Here is a 16,710-nt window from a genome sequence, read left to right as displayed (position 1 = left end):
TGTGTGTGTACCACATTTTATATTTGTGGTTGGAATCATTCAAATTATTGCTCAGTATTATTAAATAATCATCTCTGAAATATTTTTTTATTGTTTTTGTAATTTAAACTTATAAAATGTAATTTTTTGTAATCATAAAGTAGTGATGTGTTTTACAATAAACTCTTGGCTTATAAGATCAATTACTAAATAAACTTGAAAAAGCTTGTAATACACTCCTGTATGAAAAAAAAAGTTAAACTGATCATGAAACAAATAATTATGACTGTCAAAATTTAATTAAAGAAATCAGTAAAGCTTTTAAAAGGTTTAAATATTCTACTGAAAGACCAAATTAAAAATAAGCTAATTAAAAAAAATTGGCTGTATATATATACAACATTAAAAAAAATATGTATTTAACTTAAACTGATTAACTACATTTAAAATTACAAACTGCTATTATAATTCGATGGCAAATTTTAGCAAGCTGAGAGCTTTAGACAACTAGAAATATATATGATTCAATTGATACTTTTTGTTATACACCTTCTCAACAAAAATAATTGTAAAAATCAAATTTTGTATTTCCTCACTTGAGCTTTGCAATAATTATTTGAAGTAGAAACTGTAGTGTGTTCTTTATCATTTGTCTAGAATTAACAGTAGGCTGCCTGTATTCATGCAAAATTAAATCATTATAAATCAAGTTACAAAATAATTATAAATAAAACTATCAAATTAATCAACAACCTAAATTAGTATCATGGTGATACTGTTCATATCTTATAAATGCCAAAAAGAATACAAAAGTAATAATTGGTTGTGACAAAAACGTTTTTCAAAATTAACAAGATGATTTGTAATGTCTTTTGCTTTAACAAAATAATTAAAAAAATTGATAAAGAAACTAAGTATACCATATATATATATATATATATATTATAATTTTAAGAATTTAATGTTACAAAAAATAAAATATGTCATTATAAGTAGGTACTGGGGCATATAACAACCACCAAACATGGGAGCTCTAAAAAGTCTGTTTTGTAAGGTTTTTGAACCTCAATAATCATTATTTAATATACAATTTGAATCAAATATTTTATCTAAATCATACTAAACAAAAGGTTTTGCCAATAATACCTGTTTTACTTGACATTTCAGGAGCACTGAGCACAAGGAAGTATTTCCAAACAAGTTTACAATCAGTTAATATAAAAAGGAAAGCATTTAAAAAAATTATTGACACATATGTTGGACTTTTTTTTGTATTCCTATCAAAATTTTGTAGCCTTTAAAATGAAAATCATTATTAATTAAAAGTGTTGAGTTTTCTTAAAAAACAACAACAAAGTTTCGTGCCTATAACAAAAGGAACAAATAGCAATTTGCATTGATTCATTGTGCAACAACCACACTGTATATGCTTTTTAGGGTTAGTTTCATTTTACCAAGGTGGTTACAATCCTACTTTAACAATTAATAACAAGAAAATTTTCAGTTTAGGAATGAATACGTAGTTTTGGATTAAAGTTTCAACTCAGCAATTCTAAAATACACTTATATAATTTTATCTGTAAATATTTTATGGAAGTTTAACTTTTAAAGTGTATGAAAGTAAACTAAAATTCTCATACCAAGACAATCATAACTCTTGTAGCAATATTGAAAATTTCTTAACTTTAAATTGTTTAGCTTTGCTTCACTTCACAGTAATCTTCTGCTCAAGTGACAATAAATAACATATAGCTATCTATACTTCATAGAATAACAAATTTAGAGATACTTCCAGAAACATAGCCAGATTACTGAACTACAATTAATGAAATGATAGCGATGAGGCACAAGCTTAGTAACAACTTACAAAAAAAAAAGAAAAAGAAAGATTATGAACAATTATAAAAAAAAATCTCGGGGAAACTTGTGTTGAGTAAATGATATAATTGACCATTCTGTATCATGTTGAAAACTATAATGCTATTAAAGCTCAAAAAAGTATTGATGTGATTTCATAAATGAGATGTTCCGAGTAGCTTATTGGCATTTCAGCTTCATGGGATAAGAAAACAGCGTGTTGATGTGTGTATATATATAAATGTTTCATCAGTTACAATAACACTCTACATTTTCAAACTCCTACATTAAGGGGTGATTTTCTTTATTTTTTCTGAAATAATTACTAAAAAATACTGTTAGTTGACTGAGAACATAGTAATAGCTGAAAAGCTTTCACTAAACAGTATAAGTGTATTACAAGTGTGGAATTACGCTTATGGTTTGAATAATTTCCTGTAGCCCTAAAAGTGTATGATGTTTTGCTTATACTGTTCAGCTGATGTCAAGGAAAACTGCTTCACAATGATGTGAAAAAAAAAGTCTAGAAAAAATAACAAAAATTAAATTTTTAAAGAGTAATATGGTTATCCATCTATTTTTCCTTAACTATTATTTCAAGTACAAATATTTCAAAAGAATCAATACAAAAACATCACATGCCTACTTGGGAAACATTACCTTTCATAATTCTTTGCATACGTGATTGAACACTTTTTTCACAGCAATAACTTCATCTTAAAATCCAACATTATACAAAATGCACCCTTAATATGCTTATGTCTGATGAAAAATTGGGGTTCAGCTGTTTACAACAGTTGAATTACACTATTTCATTTCAGGTTACAAGTTATTCATACTTTAAATATTTTTCTGTAAGTAAGTTTTTTTTTTCTCTGAAAGATAATTAACATCAGATTATGAAATTTATCTTAAGTGATGAAGGAAAAGAATTTTGCCTTCATTTCCAAAAGTGCATTGTTCTGAATGAGAGATTTTAGGAATGTAATGAGTAGGAGGAAATAAAAATATATATAATAAACTTTTTTGGATGGAGTTTTGCATATAATATGAAAAGTGCAACTCATTAAGCAAAATACACCCTATAACAACATCTAAATGCTTTACATAATTGATAGCTCAATGAGTTACACAATATTTACCTGCTGAAAGAAACGAAACTGCAACTTTTTTAAAATTAATTTCCAAAACATTTGCCTGAATATCTATTAAGTATACATTTCTGACAGGAAGTTTATAAGTTAGTAATAGTTTATTGACTACTTATTAAATAAGTAACTACTCGATACGTATGCCTAGTTAAGCAGGTAAATTCAATCCTTTGCAAATAAATTTAGTTAACACATCACACTCAAGATATAGTGATTCCAATGCTTCTAACATGGTAAATTACCCAAAAAGATAAAACTTTTCAAATAGCTACACTTTAAATTATATGTTTGCAACTCCATGATTGAACTGTTTTTAATACCAAAAATAATGGACTTTTCAATGGCATTAATCACTGATTAACAACTATTTAGAACGAAACCTGTGTTCCATTTTTCAGTAAATGTTTGATCAAATTTTATCCTATACTGATGGTTTTTTAATTCAAAATAAGAAATGCTGATAAACATTGTAATAGTAAATGATGGTTTTATCCAACATGTGTAATGACGCACAATGAGCTTCAGCCCCAATTCACTGACATTTCACAAATAAAAGCAGAATACTTGGGTCAACTGAAAAGGTAAGTCTATGAATTAATGATGTATACATGTATATGTGAGAGTAGCATATTCCCTACAAGCATATCGTGGGTGCTCTGATGATAACAATAAAAAAAACTATTAAAAAACAACAACTGAAGATGCAAATACTATAGCAACCATACTGGGGTCTTGTTTCTTTACCAGTTTGTCAGAGTATTTTAAAAGTGCTTAATTATACCAAATATATATATATTAATATTAAAACTTCTGCCAAGTAGTCAGATTATAAATCTATTTGCACATACCAATAAGTAATTAAAGAATAATTATGACTAAACTGAAGAGCAAAACCAAAGAAACTAAAAAGAAAGAAAAATAAAAAGAGACAGAAATAACATCAATTACACCAAAATTTGTGTACCATGGGAAGAAGCATGGGTTAACATAGTTAGTACTAATGTTCCATTATTCCATTAATCAATTCAGACCCATCAGCTGGATTTGGCTTTCCATTACCCAGGTTTTCACCCCTAGGATCATCAGTAAGTTGCTTTTCAGATTGAAATGCAAAATGCTGTTGAGATCTTGGAAACCTGTCTCTACGAGGTGATCTTCTGCCACGAGGTTGTTGAGAAGCGAAAGATCGGCCTTCAGTTCTTAAAGGCCCATTGTAATTACCTCGTTGAGGAAGCCCTCCAGAGGTTCGGTTGTCTTGTCTATTTTGCTGACCACGACCTCGACTCGAGAAATTTACCCTACCTCTCCCACTCCCATAAGAATGATAATTATCACTCTGGTAACCAAAACGCCGTTCCGTATTAGAAAATATTCGAGGTCTACCCTCTTTCAAATAGTGAACTGGAGGCTGTGAAGAAAAAAATTGTTACATTAAACAATGAAATAAATACATATACAATTCAAACTTTATGGTAGAATGTGTATAGAACTATATTTTTAACCCTCAAAATAGGGATCTTTAAAATTACTATTCATGCAAGTTATCATTATCCAAATCTCACTGTCCAAGTGATTAAGTCTCTCTCACATTATTCAATATCATTTAGCATTAAGCATAATGGGTATATACCGTGTGTGTGTGTGTGTGTTTATAGGCTATTACATTACCCCAGATTTGGTTATTCACCACCACATAAGAAAGCCTGTGTATGTGAAAAACGTTATTAACTTAAATATTATTGTTTAAAAACAAAAACTGATGATGTATATATTAAGAATATTATTTTCTTTATTGCAGTGGTCTTTAATGTTTTATTTTAGATTAAGGCTAAGTACTTAATTATATTGTCTGCTCAAAATCTTCATCATAAACCAGCAGACTTAAAAGAGTAAAAAAAACTGAAGGGGGAATATCTATTAGGAGAAATTTGTCATTTACAATATGCTTAAATAAAAAGTATTTACATATCATTGCTTAACTTTACATAATTTATCTCAGTGAGGAATGATGCATTACTGCTATATCCACTTGGTGTAACCGTATCTCTCACTTCATGCTATTTTATCAAATATACTATTAAAATGCATCACATTTGTTTATTTTACTGAAGTAACTTAAATATTTGTCATATATTTATGATACTACTTTACACGGCTTGATGGACGGGAAACACTGCTATAGTGAATATATATACGAACTTGCACAAAAAATCCAGTTTCTCTCATTTTACTCTAACAAAACAATACCTTAAATTGTGAAAGAAGACACTGCCCAAGAAACATAGTAAAAAAGGATAATTTATTATTACCACACTTTGGACTGTCACCGGGGTATCTTTATTAGATGCTGCACAAGCTGAACCTAGAGAGAAAGATTTCAGACACATGAGAAAGTATTTTAACGTGCAACAATCTTAAAATAATTATTAAAGTCTTAGTTTCTTATGCTACAAAATTGTTGCGGTTTGTAAATATTACTTTCATATCATCTTCAGTGGGAATACAGAAGTTCCAGTATTAGTGGTTAAAGTAATACCATTTTCTAAAATTATTGATCAAAGAATAACTTTAGGTTTACGGTAGCAGAGACGGGCAAATGTTGAAACACTGATCACTAAAAGTATTTTAATAGCCTCATGATAAAAAATCCAATTCTTAAATTTTTTAGTTCCTGTTTTTTTACCTTGTTGCAAGTCTATAGTGTTTTATTTAGGAAGATACTGCACGTGTAATTTAAATATATAATAGGTCAAGAAGATTAATGTTGGTTAATTAACATTAAGTTGGTTTTAAATTTCTTTGGAGTACAATACTAGAACTCCAGAAAATAAAACCACTATGAGAGGAATTTGTCTCAACATGAAATAGAAATATACTTACAGTAAAAAAAGACAAACATTCAGACAAGTCATTGTTTCTTAAAAAATGGAAACAAGTTCATTAGCGTTTTAATTTTGAGCCTCTAATTATGCAAATTTTTCCTTCACAACTTGTTAGATTTTCTGACTCTGCTCTAGATAGCAATACTTTTATAGTTTAGTTCAAGCAGATCTTTCTTTGTTTGATAACCAATCTTTTGTACCTTTAGAAACCAGGAAAGTAGAGAGAGAGAGAGAGATTATATTCTGAAGTAAATTATTAAAGAGGTTGTAATTATGATTGAAGACAGTCTGTTGTATTTTGCCATTATAAACAAAGTAACTAAATTTCATATTTTCTTGCAATTTTCTTTTTAATTTTTTTGTATCACATACTAAGAAATATAAGTAATACCGAATGACTAATATATATCGGTAAATAAAAAGGTAATCATTTTTTTCCTACACAAGACAGTGACACCTGCAATTAATATAGTAAAGTTAGCAAACATACTCCTTCCTGCCTTGAAACTATTGTAGTCATGTAATATAAATACCATTATCTGAAGAAAGTACCCCAGACACCCCAGCAGCATCTTCTTGCAGGTTGTTTTCAGCTGCTATTGAACTAGTTGCAGAAGATAGCGAATGTCTTCGATGTCCATACAGGTTCTTAACATGATGAACTAATAAGAAAGGAGATGAAGACTAGTAACTGAAGTTTATAATTTAAACAACATATATATAAGGTTGAGTATATTATGTAAAAAATCTTTGTACGTTCAAATCAGCAGGTCAAGTGACAACCACAGTCAATATAATTTTGGTGGAATGGCATGTATTAAAACTGCATTTTGACAGTGTTTGGAGTTTTGTAGGTAGTGTGATGCCTCCAAAATTTATTGCATTTGAAAATGGTGTGTAATAGTCCTTTCTGATGAAAAATATTCATATGCTCTGACCATATAGGTGTATCTAGAATTTCCAAGATGGGGATATCTTTCGTTACTTAATAAAATTGGAAAACAAAGGAATGTGGAAATTTGCAACAAGTTATACCCCAGCCATAGTTAGTAAAGTGTAACATTTTGTAACGTGTTAGGATCCACAAAAATAAATGTCAATGGGAAAATCTGTCCACTTGCCCTGCAACATAATCAAGAAGGATCTCTGGAAATATGGCCAAAAGGTTACAGGTTCAATAAGATAAAACTTTCAGTCATACCTCTCTCTCAACTGTCACAAGCAGCTAGAGAATGAAAAAGGTATTCATGCTATTCATATGAAGACAAATCAGTTGAGTTGTCTGAATCACTGTAACAAGTGCTGGGAAATTGGCATCCTAGAACACTGGATGGGCTTTGTAAAGCTTGCAAAGAAGAGTAGTGTGCTTTGAACATGAGAGTCTTATAACAGACTTTTTCAATAGAAACTATGCTGCAGAGCTAATGTCAAGATTTACAGTTATTAGATAGAGCATGATGTTGATTATGTTATACTGAAATGATTTTGAAGCTTCAACATGTTATTGTCCATATTGCCACAACTGATTTGTAGTTGTTTCTTATTTTAGTACAAAGTGGTCAACCTGTGTATCTTTGTAGGGACTAACCTCAAATTTTATATAAAACAAACCCTGATGCTCATTACTGAGCCAATAGGAGTTTTAAAATATAGAACTAATATCTGTTATCTAAACAGACAAAATTGAAGGTCGATATTAACAAGCTATACAAAATTGAAAAATGTAACTACATATTACAAATCATTTTGACAGAAGGATGAAATGAAATACATCTTTTAAGCATTGCAATTTCACATAATGGAAAATGCTACTAAATAAAGATCATTGAAATATTGCAAAACTTTTGAAGTTTGTATTACTTAAAAGTCTACTGTCTCAGTTTCATAGTTTAAGATCATATAAAAAGATAACATTAAACTACAAGTGAAATTAACTAACAATTACTGTAACTGCTGAAAGTAAACGAACTAGTACCCCATTATCATCAGGTGATAATGAAATAAAAAAAAGTCAACAAACACGTTGGTCTTGAACATAAACTAACAACACTGGTACTTGAGGTCTGTCGTTTCGTAGTTGATAAAAATTATATAATTCTGGACTTTATAACACTAGATGGGATCTTTTACTTGAGAGGTACAAATTCACAAAACAAAAACAATAAACAGCCATATATATAATGCTGGAGTTATAGTGGACAAGATAAATTACTCAGACTCAATGAAGACATCAGACAAACAGGTATCATTAGTTACTGTATATGGAAAAAAAAAACTAACACACAATAAATCTGTGGTGAAAAAATATTACATGCCCAGAGTACACACTGAGTTACTAATGAATTTATATCATTAACATAGTGTCCTGAAGTACCTTCAACTGCATTTAACGTAACTTTCATCTAAACTTAGTATGATTAATGTTGAGTGGTTATTAAAGTGATCATTTTCTATAAACCTATTCAAGTTTAGTTTGGAGAAGTTACTTTTAAAATACTTTGAATTAGTTGTGATATCTGTTTAACATGTGTTTCCAATTTATAAATTACCTATGGTTAAAGTTCACAAATAGTTAAAATATGACTAGTAAAACTGTAAAGTACAGGAAAGTAGTACTTACACATGTAAAGATATATAATAGCATACTACAACACCTGCTGTAACTGACATGTACCCATTGTTTTTCTTATTTTTAATGTTACCGTCTTTTCTAAAATGCTCAAGGTCATATTGAAAAACAACAACAAAAAAACAACTTTTTAGAAAAACTTTGTACATGTTTTGTTCAAATAGTGATTTAAATGTACTGAACACTTATTAATAAGAACAAAAACAATGAAATCTGATACATGTACTATGTGAAACCAATACAAACACTCTTAAAAGTGACATGAAAAATACTATAGCATTCATCAGTCTGTGTCAGGCTTATCATTTTCACAATCAGATAAGTAAATAAACAATATGAAGGAAATACTCACTTTCTCCAAATTTCTTGATCTCCTATCAGAAAAAGGAAATGTTGCATTAATTTCCTTCAAATTTATTCCATTATTGTAGACTAATACTACTTTTAATATTCATCTTCATTAACTACTTGATTTCACAATAACAGGAACATGTCGACTGTACTTTTTATTCACTTCTCCTACCTTTTGGTTTGGGATCACATTTTAGGCTCTATGCTGAATCCTTCATAAAACTAAAATACAGTACACACAGCAAGCACACTTACAAAACCCACTTTGGGAGAAAAAAAAAGAACACTTTTAATTTCTTTTCTTTGTAATTCAAATTCTACATGCAATTTTTACATCATATATTTACATATATTTAAAATTTATTACTTAATAAAAAAATATCTTAATTACATAGTAACCAAGAATTGTATTTTGAATCTGTAAAAATGACTGTCATAGTTGCTTTTATTTAATCTAATGACATAGATAGTGACTTACAACTTCAATACCCATAATGTTTTAATACTTATAGCTTATAACAAAATTTATTACATGTAAACAAACACCTAATTTGGTTAAATGAAAAGCTACTTAAGACTCACTGTCGTTCTTGTTTGTTTATTTGTGTCAAAAATTTCATGCAAAGCTACACAAAGGGCTATCTGGGCATAACCATCCCTAACTTTGAACAGATAAATTGGAGAAAAGGTAGCACCCACTATTAATTCTTGGTTTATCCTTGTTTCACCATCATTCATATAGAACAGTCAAAGTTCCAAAGTGTACAGCACATTTATTTCCCCAATGGGACTTGAACCATGAACCCTGGGATTCAAAGTCTAAGTGTATTTACTAGGAGGCCATGCCCAACCCACACTGTTCTGTTTATGATCTATTTTAAAAATAGCACAATAAAAACTGATACAAAACAAATTCAATAATACTCATTCTTTACATTTAAAGGAATACAAATGTATTATCAAAAACTTATATATTACATAATTACACTACATCTTTTGTAACCAGTAACTTATGATATTGTTATAAATAAGACATAGTTCAGAATGGGCAATTTTATTCCCTGTTTAATATACCATCTGTATAAATGGAGTGGTGTGAAATAACTAACAGTTTCACATAAGAGATCATATGTTGTATCCCACTTAACTGGTTGTTTGACATCAGCACTCTTCTGATATGGTCAATTCTCGTAACAGTGCAATACTCATTTCAACTAATACCATCAAATTAAATGACATATTTCGAGTAATTCTTACCCCAGCACAAATGCATGCACAAAATCTAGTAGTACAGTATTAATGTACAATAATAAATAATCTCAAGGGGTTGACATATTCTTGTACAAATTGGTGGCACCAGTTTTTTTTACTTCTCCCTTTCTGCTATTTGGAATAGTCAGTGATGTATATAGCTTTGGAACATAGGATACCAGATTTGAAAGAATGGTACAATTCACTCTGTTCTTGTCCTGTGTAATGGATCTTAGGAATCTCCTCTTTATCTGAGCAGCCAGTACAGTCAGTCATTATTCGAAACAGAGAAGCTTCAGTGAAAAATATTTTATTTATTTTTTCCTTTGGTGTCCATGCTTGAAATCATTTTCTGCAATATACCTCCTGTATATGCATTCTTTGGGTACTTTTAACTTCCTAGTGGATATCAATGTACCCGAGTACCACACATTCTTCTGAATAAATTGACATTCATCACAGTACATTATGTTGTAAGACTATTTTCATTTTTTGAATTTTTGAACTTAATAAACAAAATTATTAGTATTTTAACTTCAACAAATATGAGTTTTGCATTTGGAATTCACATCCTGCATCATATAGTTAGCTGCTTTGCAAAATGGTGCTCTGTGGTGTGTAAATATTGCATAAAACACCTAAACTGAAGAGAAATCCTGCAATGAACATTGGAAGTGATCATTGGGTAGGCTATGCTTCTCTCACACTATATGTTTCAATGAATAATAATATTATACAATCATTTCTCCAATACACATTATCAAAAAAGAAATTAAACTGCTATTCAATCATGTTGGATTTCATTCAGAAAATGTATTTTTGTGGCACTCAAGTAAAATGAGAACAGAAAGATGAATTCAGCTGGAAAATGTAGTCCAAATATTATCTGCATTTCAATAAGTATACAGTAGTACACATACATTGTTTTATTAAATAAAGAGATCTGTGCAGCTGGTGAGAATATTTCTTACGTGAAAGTAGATGAGAATAGTATTTACAGATTATTACCTTAAACTTTGCTAACTGTAATATCAGTTAATTCTCTAGGCCCTCTACACATAGAATCCAGTAGATTTTTCCCTTTCTCACAATCATATGTGCTGGCTAATTTTTTTTAATCAATCAAAATTAAAATGCAATGTGTAAGTTATTCTTGCTGTAAATGATAAATGACATTAACAGTTTAACACAATTGTGTTAATAAAGGGTAACTATAATGATCCTAAAAAATAATATGAAGAAAGCTTTGGTTAAAGTACACAAATGACTTCAGAAAGACTAACTTAAAAACTACATTAACTATAACTAAACAGATTCCATGGGCACATTTTAATAACCATTTTACATCATTTTTATAACAAGGAATCAGTACTTACATAAAGAATATTACATATTCAGTCCTTACATTGAATGTTTCTTACTAGAAAGATGATTTAAGATGTTGAAACAACATTACCTTACTGTTATGCATAACCCAGTTTCTGTTCATTTAGTCTAGAGCTTTCAGTGATGCATTACACAAAAAACTTCCAATGAACCATAAAAACTCATATATCCCAGTTTATCAGAAATTAACAGAAATCTACCAAAAGTGGAAAAACTTCATCACTGTTACAGTGATTAATTAGCATATGACCTTAAAGCAAACTGTCATTTTTCTTTATACCTAAAAATACTTTACATAATACAATATGATCAATGTGAAATATTAAAGCAATATTCATATTTTAATTTATGAAACTTTTACAAGTTTTTTTTTTTTTACTATATACACGTGTACATATTTACACCTGGCTCAGTAATAAAGTAAATTTAATTACTACCAATACATATTTTCAATTGAGATGAGGAAAAACAGTGTAAGTTTGGGTTCATCTATCTATCTAAACCGTTATTTGACAAAAGACTGTGTGTGTGTATGTTATTTATATGCAAGTCTGCTTATAACTGGTGAACCACTGGACTGACACAACACCTGGTATGTATCTTTAGGATTTCCAAGAGATGACATGTGGTGTGTTGGTGTTTGGACCTGATCACCCTATGTCTTAATTAACTTTGTCAATCTACGTAATAATATTTTTGTTAACAATATTCTTGGTCAAAATCCACTTGTATCAAACAAATATAGTTTCTATACAATAAACAGTAAGTTCTTTTACTTACACTGCTTGAACACAATAAACATAACAATAATAATCAATAAACAACATTTTAATGAGTTATGAAATATTAACATATATAATTAAAAAAATGCATTACCTCTAAAATTCTATCCCTGTCCCAAACAAATCTCAGAGTCTTTCCCAAATCTTCATCATATTTTCTCTCCACTACAAAGTGCTATTAAGCAAAGATTTTTAGAGACAATAGCAAAAATAAAAAAATTATCTAAAAAAACTTGCTTTACATTAATTTAAATAGTTAAATAAACAATTCTCTATTATCAATAACCTGTTATTTATCAACATCTTTTTCAAACTTATGCATATCAAATGTCTGACGTGTTTGGTATGAGAAATAATTATATCATTTAACATTAAAACACTGTCAATTTTTTTGATGGATTTAAGTAAGATTTCACTAATATTACTATGAAACATACGTAACTGTGGATACACGCACGCACGCACACACACACATACATATATATATATATATACAAATTACTTACAGAACTGTAAGATAATGTTTCAAACTCCTTCCACACCTCAATTTTGAGAAAATTATTTGACCACAAAACAGCAACTGCATTTTGTGTTACTTAACTTTAATCATTATTTTGTCATTTCATTATGACTACCTAACAAATAATAATTTGAAACAATCTTTAAACATTAGAACAAGCTTTCATAAAGACATTCACTAGAAACTGTCAAACCTTTGAGTGCCTATAACATAATATTAACTAGTCTTACCTTAATATCTGCCCGTAGTTCATTTAACTCTATTTCAGACATACTTGATGCACGATCAGTTCTAGTCTTAAGTGAGGCACCCATCTCCTGTCTTTTTGTAAGAAGTTGCTCTAAAAGTTAATAAACAGAATTTTTAATTGAGGAATAGAAATATTTAAACATCCTGCTGCTGATCCATGGTATTTGAACATGTTTCTTGCTTATGTCTAGCTCCAACAGTTTAAAAACAGTGAACTTTTTAAGTTTGTGTCCAAAACTGTGATAACCAATTATCTCATTTTTTATTTTACGACTTCCAAGCTAAAAAATCATATCTCAAAGTTGGGACTATTTTTCTTTCTTGCGATCTTTTTGCCACATAGCTCTATTTTTTTTTCCTTATTTGGATTGTAAATTTCTAAACTTTTAGTTATGTCAGAAGCCATTCTTGATTGTATGCCTTGAAATAAACTTGCTACATCACGGTTTTGTAAATTTGTATGCCACATAATAGTAGTAAACTAATCTTAGTAGTTACCATGCTTGTTAATTTTGGTTGAAGTGACTACTTTGGCAGTTACTTCTCACTTTGCAAAAAGTTCCACTTGAATTTGAAACTATGAAGTCTTAGTGTGAAGTTTGCCCCTGAATGAGCTTATAGATTAGTTGGTACATGGTAGAAATTATGTACGTCACTTTAAGTGACAAAGATATTCATTAGAAAATTTCTTTAAACAAAATGAGGATTAGTGCATAATGTTATTAGGCATGTGAGTGTAATATCTTTAATAAGCATGTGTGAAACCTGTTTTCAGGTCAACTATTATATGCATTTTGCATAATAGCATAGTATACAATCAGTTGTGTTGTGGTTTTTAATTTCATTGTAAATGTACCAAAATTTAGTTTTAAAAATATTCAATGTTTATCATGTTTCCTTACGTTTGAAGTATCTGGACTTTATTTGCTATTGCAGTTACTAATTCTTAATAACTTTCTGAGCATGGGAAGGGGTCAAAGTGCACGTCACAACCTTTTTAAATTCAAAATTTAATTAAACAACTTTATTATTGATGTCAATAAATTTGGCATCAAAATGTAGTATATAATCAAAATTTTAATACTACATAAGTTTTAATTATTTGTAATTTCAAGTGGAAATATTTAAATAAATTCTCAATCTTCAATTCTCTGTATCATGTGACACCTCTTTGTTCCAAATAGCCTATTTTTTTTTTTTTTTTTCTATGACTCTCTTAAGGTAGCCAAATGCCTCGTCATCTAATTAGTGACGAGCATGAATGGATTTACGAGATTCCCACTGTCCCTATCTACTATCTAGCGAAACCACAGCCAAGGGAACTGGCTTGGAAAAATCAGCGGGGAAAGATCATATGATCTTCTGAGTTTGTCAAAAGTTACATTAATAGTATAGATATACTGCTATGCCATAATTTAAACTTTGCTTTACTGAGGTATAAACAAGAAAGTCAAACCCACATACAATGCCTTCCAATTACATGTTGTCTTCCAAAAAAATGTTAATAATTCTCTGATATTTACTGTTAATTGATTAATAGCCAACAGAAAGAGAATATGTAAATTTACTGAATTTTCTATAAGACGAGCTCATGCTGATGATAGTTTTTGAATTATTCGGCCACAGTTTCATTGTTGCTATCACCAAGATCACCTTGACCATCTAATGGAACTATCTTAACCTACTTAAAGCTTAGTTAGCAAGCTAGTTAAATTATAGTAGTTTTAGGAGATTATACTTTTTGTGCATGTTAATATTTTTTTGTTCCACACTGTATATTTGTAATAAATACAAATCATTTTATGTACCACTAATAAACCTACCAAAAAGTAGGATTAAGGTTTTTCAAGACTTTGAGACCCCACATATAAGTACTGAACTTCTTATTTTTTAGTGTACAGTTTTTTATTGACCATTATAAAAGTAACTAAGGTATAAAAAATAAAAATTAAAACTTATGTTGGATAATAAAACTTTACTGAATAATCAAACAAAACTTGTAATAGTATGCACATATTTTGAGGTGACATGAGAAGCGTAATTTTGATTAGTCTATATATGTACTGATAACTTGATCCTTTGTTTACACAAAGTTGTTTCACTGTGATAAATGAATTTAGTCGTACTCTAAATGCAATTGTAAAGCAATGAATCTAAATGGTCCTGAGATTTGAAAAACATTAGCTTTAGTTATAAGAATAAATAATATGTAATTGTCTGTTACAATATGTAGTCATTTTAGAAGGAAAGGAAAAACGTAATTTACATTTAGTTTGTATTTTTTAATTTACATTGTTGATTTCACTAGTTAATGTTAGGAAAAATAACAGTTAAATTTAAAGCTTTAATAAAAAAAAGTTGGTATTCATTAAGGAGCTGCTAGATAATATGCAAATTAAATATGAAGATTCTAAGATGAAAAATGTATTCTTATTCTTGACACGAAAAGTACCTCACACTCATACAAGTAATCATACTGACTTCATAAATTCACAGCCAAATATTTAATAAAAATACTTTAAAAAATCTAATTTTTTGTGATAAACAAACCGAAAATGTTTACCAAAGGCTTGAAAAATTTTGTGAATATATACTTCTACATACAAAGTTATAGAATGTATAGTGTCATGGTGGTTACAAGGTCATTCAAAGACCACACCTGTAAACACATATATGGAGAGTTAATGCAAATGAGAAATGGCCAGTATAATGTGATTAGATTAGAGAGACATTACATTTTATACTAAAGGTTTTGCAGCCAAATTCCTTTGTAACAGTTTTTTATACCAATCTTTTTTATTTAGATGTGTAGTCCTCTATGCAACATTAATAATTTAAAATACTTTAGGTGTTTGGATAACCTACCATCACAATTAATTAGCCATTACTACTCAGTGGACTAACTGGTTATTTATTTGTTAATTTAATTTCCTCATCAAAATGCGAAAAGTGGTGAAATGTAAGTAATGTGATGTAGTATTTTATTCGTCACTAATAACCCAAAATACTTTAGGTGTCTGGATAACATAACATACCATCACAATTAATTATCCATTAGCTTCTTACAGTTTTGAAAGTATCATTAAATTCCAAAAACTAAAACATATTAATCAGATTTTAGTTTTAAAATCAAACAGCTTCATAAAAAAATACCCTTCCCTATATTTGTTCTATACTGTTTAATGTTCAGAATGATTGGTATATAGAACACCCAATAACCATAGAAAGATGAGGCATTGTATTTAGACATGAATCTAATGTTTTAACTTACTGGCATCTTTCTTGACCTTCTCCATTTCAGTTTCTAGCTCTGCTTGTCTCTCTGCCAGACTGAAAATAAGAAAAAAATAGAAATTATTTTCTCATATCATTTTCAAGTATTAATATCTTAAACATACAACTGTTTTTCAATACTCTGTCAGAGAAACATTAGGGGTATTCTTTGACAGATTGTTTAGGCAGAGTATTGCCTTGTAATGTATACATGTTCTACAGTAATTCCTGTACACTGAATCCGAAAATGATATTCATTTTCCTCCATACCATACAGATTTTTCACAAAATATCAGAATGCAATATATAAAAGAAAGACCACAACATGTGGTTTTGAGACTAAAAAGACGTACATTTCACAAAAAAAAAAATCAGGATAAATGATGATGCATATTTGTAT

General features: G+C 29.2%; 2 protein-coding genes across 2 annotated transcripts in view; both read right to left on the bottom strand.

The window, feature by feature from the left end:
• Positions 1 to 366: 366 nt before the first annotated feature.
• Positions 367 to 16,361, bottom strand: LOC106466887 (SPATS2-like protein). The gene is made up of 7 exons (XM_022394958.1): positions 16,309 to 16,361; positions 13,019 to 13,128; positions 12,363 to 12,443; positions 8,851 to 8,872; positions 6,403 to 6,531; positions 5,297 to 5,349; positions 367 to 4,395 (listed from the first exon to the last, which is right to left on the bottom strand). The coding sequence occupies exons 1-7, from the start codon at positions 16,331 to 16,333 to the stop codon at positions 3,985 to 3,987; spliced, it is 831 nt and encodes a 276-aa protein (XP_022250666.1). The 5' UTR covers positions 16,334 to 16,361; the 3' UTR covers positions 367 to 3,984.
• LOC106466888 (spermatogenesis-associated serine-rich protein 2-like) overlaps positions 16,342 to 16,710 on the bottom strand; it is a 13,747-nt gene continuing 13,378 nt past the window's right edge. The window contains exon 6 of the mRNA XM_022394957.1: positions 16,342 to 16,367. Coding sequence (XP_022250665.1) covers positions 16,342 to 16,367 — 26 coding nt within the window. The remainder of the gene's footprint in view (positions 16,368 to 16,710) is intronic.

Source organism: Limulus polyphemus, unplaced genomic scaffold (assembly GCF_000517525.1).
Source record: "Limulus polyphemus unplaced genomic scaffold, Limulus_polyphemus-2.1.2 Scaffold2411, whole genome shotgun sequence".
NCBI classification, from domain to species: domain Eukaryota; kingdom Metazoa; phylum Arthropoda; class Merostomata; order Xiphosura; family Limulidae; genus Limulus; species Limulus polyphemus.
This window is presented reverse-complemented; position numbering and strand designations above follow the sequence as displayed.

Excerpts from the sequence above, each read along its gene's own strand:
- LOC106466887 (XM_022394958.1), bottom strand. The coding sequence starts at position 16,333 with ATGGAGAAGGTCAAGAAAGATGCCA. Across the intron at positions 8,873-12,362 it reads ACAGGGATAGAATTTTAGAG|GAGATCAAGAAATTTGGAGA; the intron begins GTAATGCATTTT and ends TTTTTCTGATAG. Across the intron at positions 6,532-8,850 it reads GATCAAGAAATTTGGAGAAA|TTCATCATGTTAAGAACCTG; the intron begins GTGAGTATTTCC and ends CTTTCTTATTAG.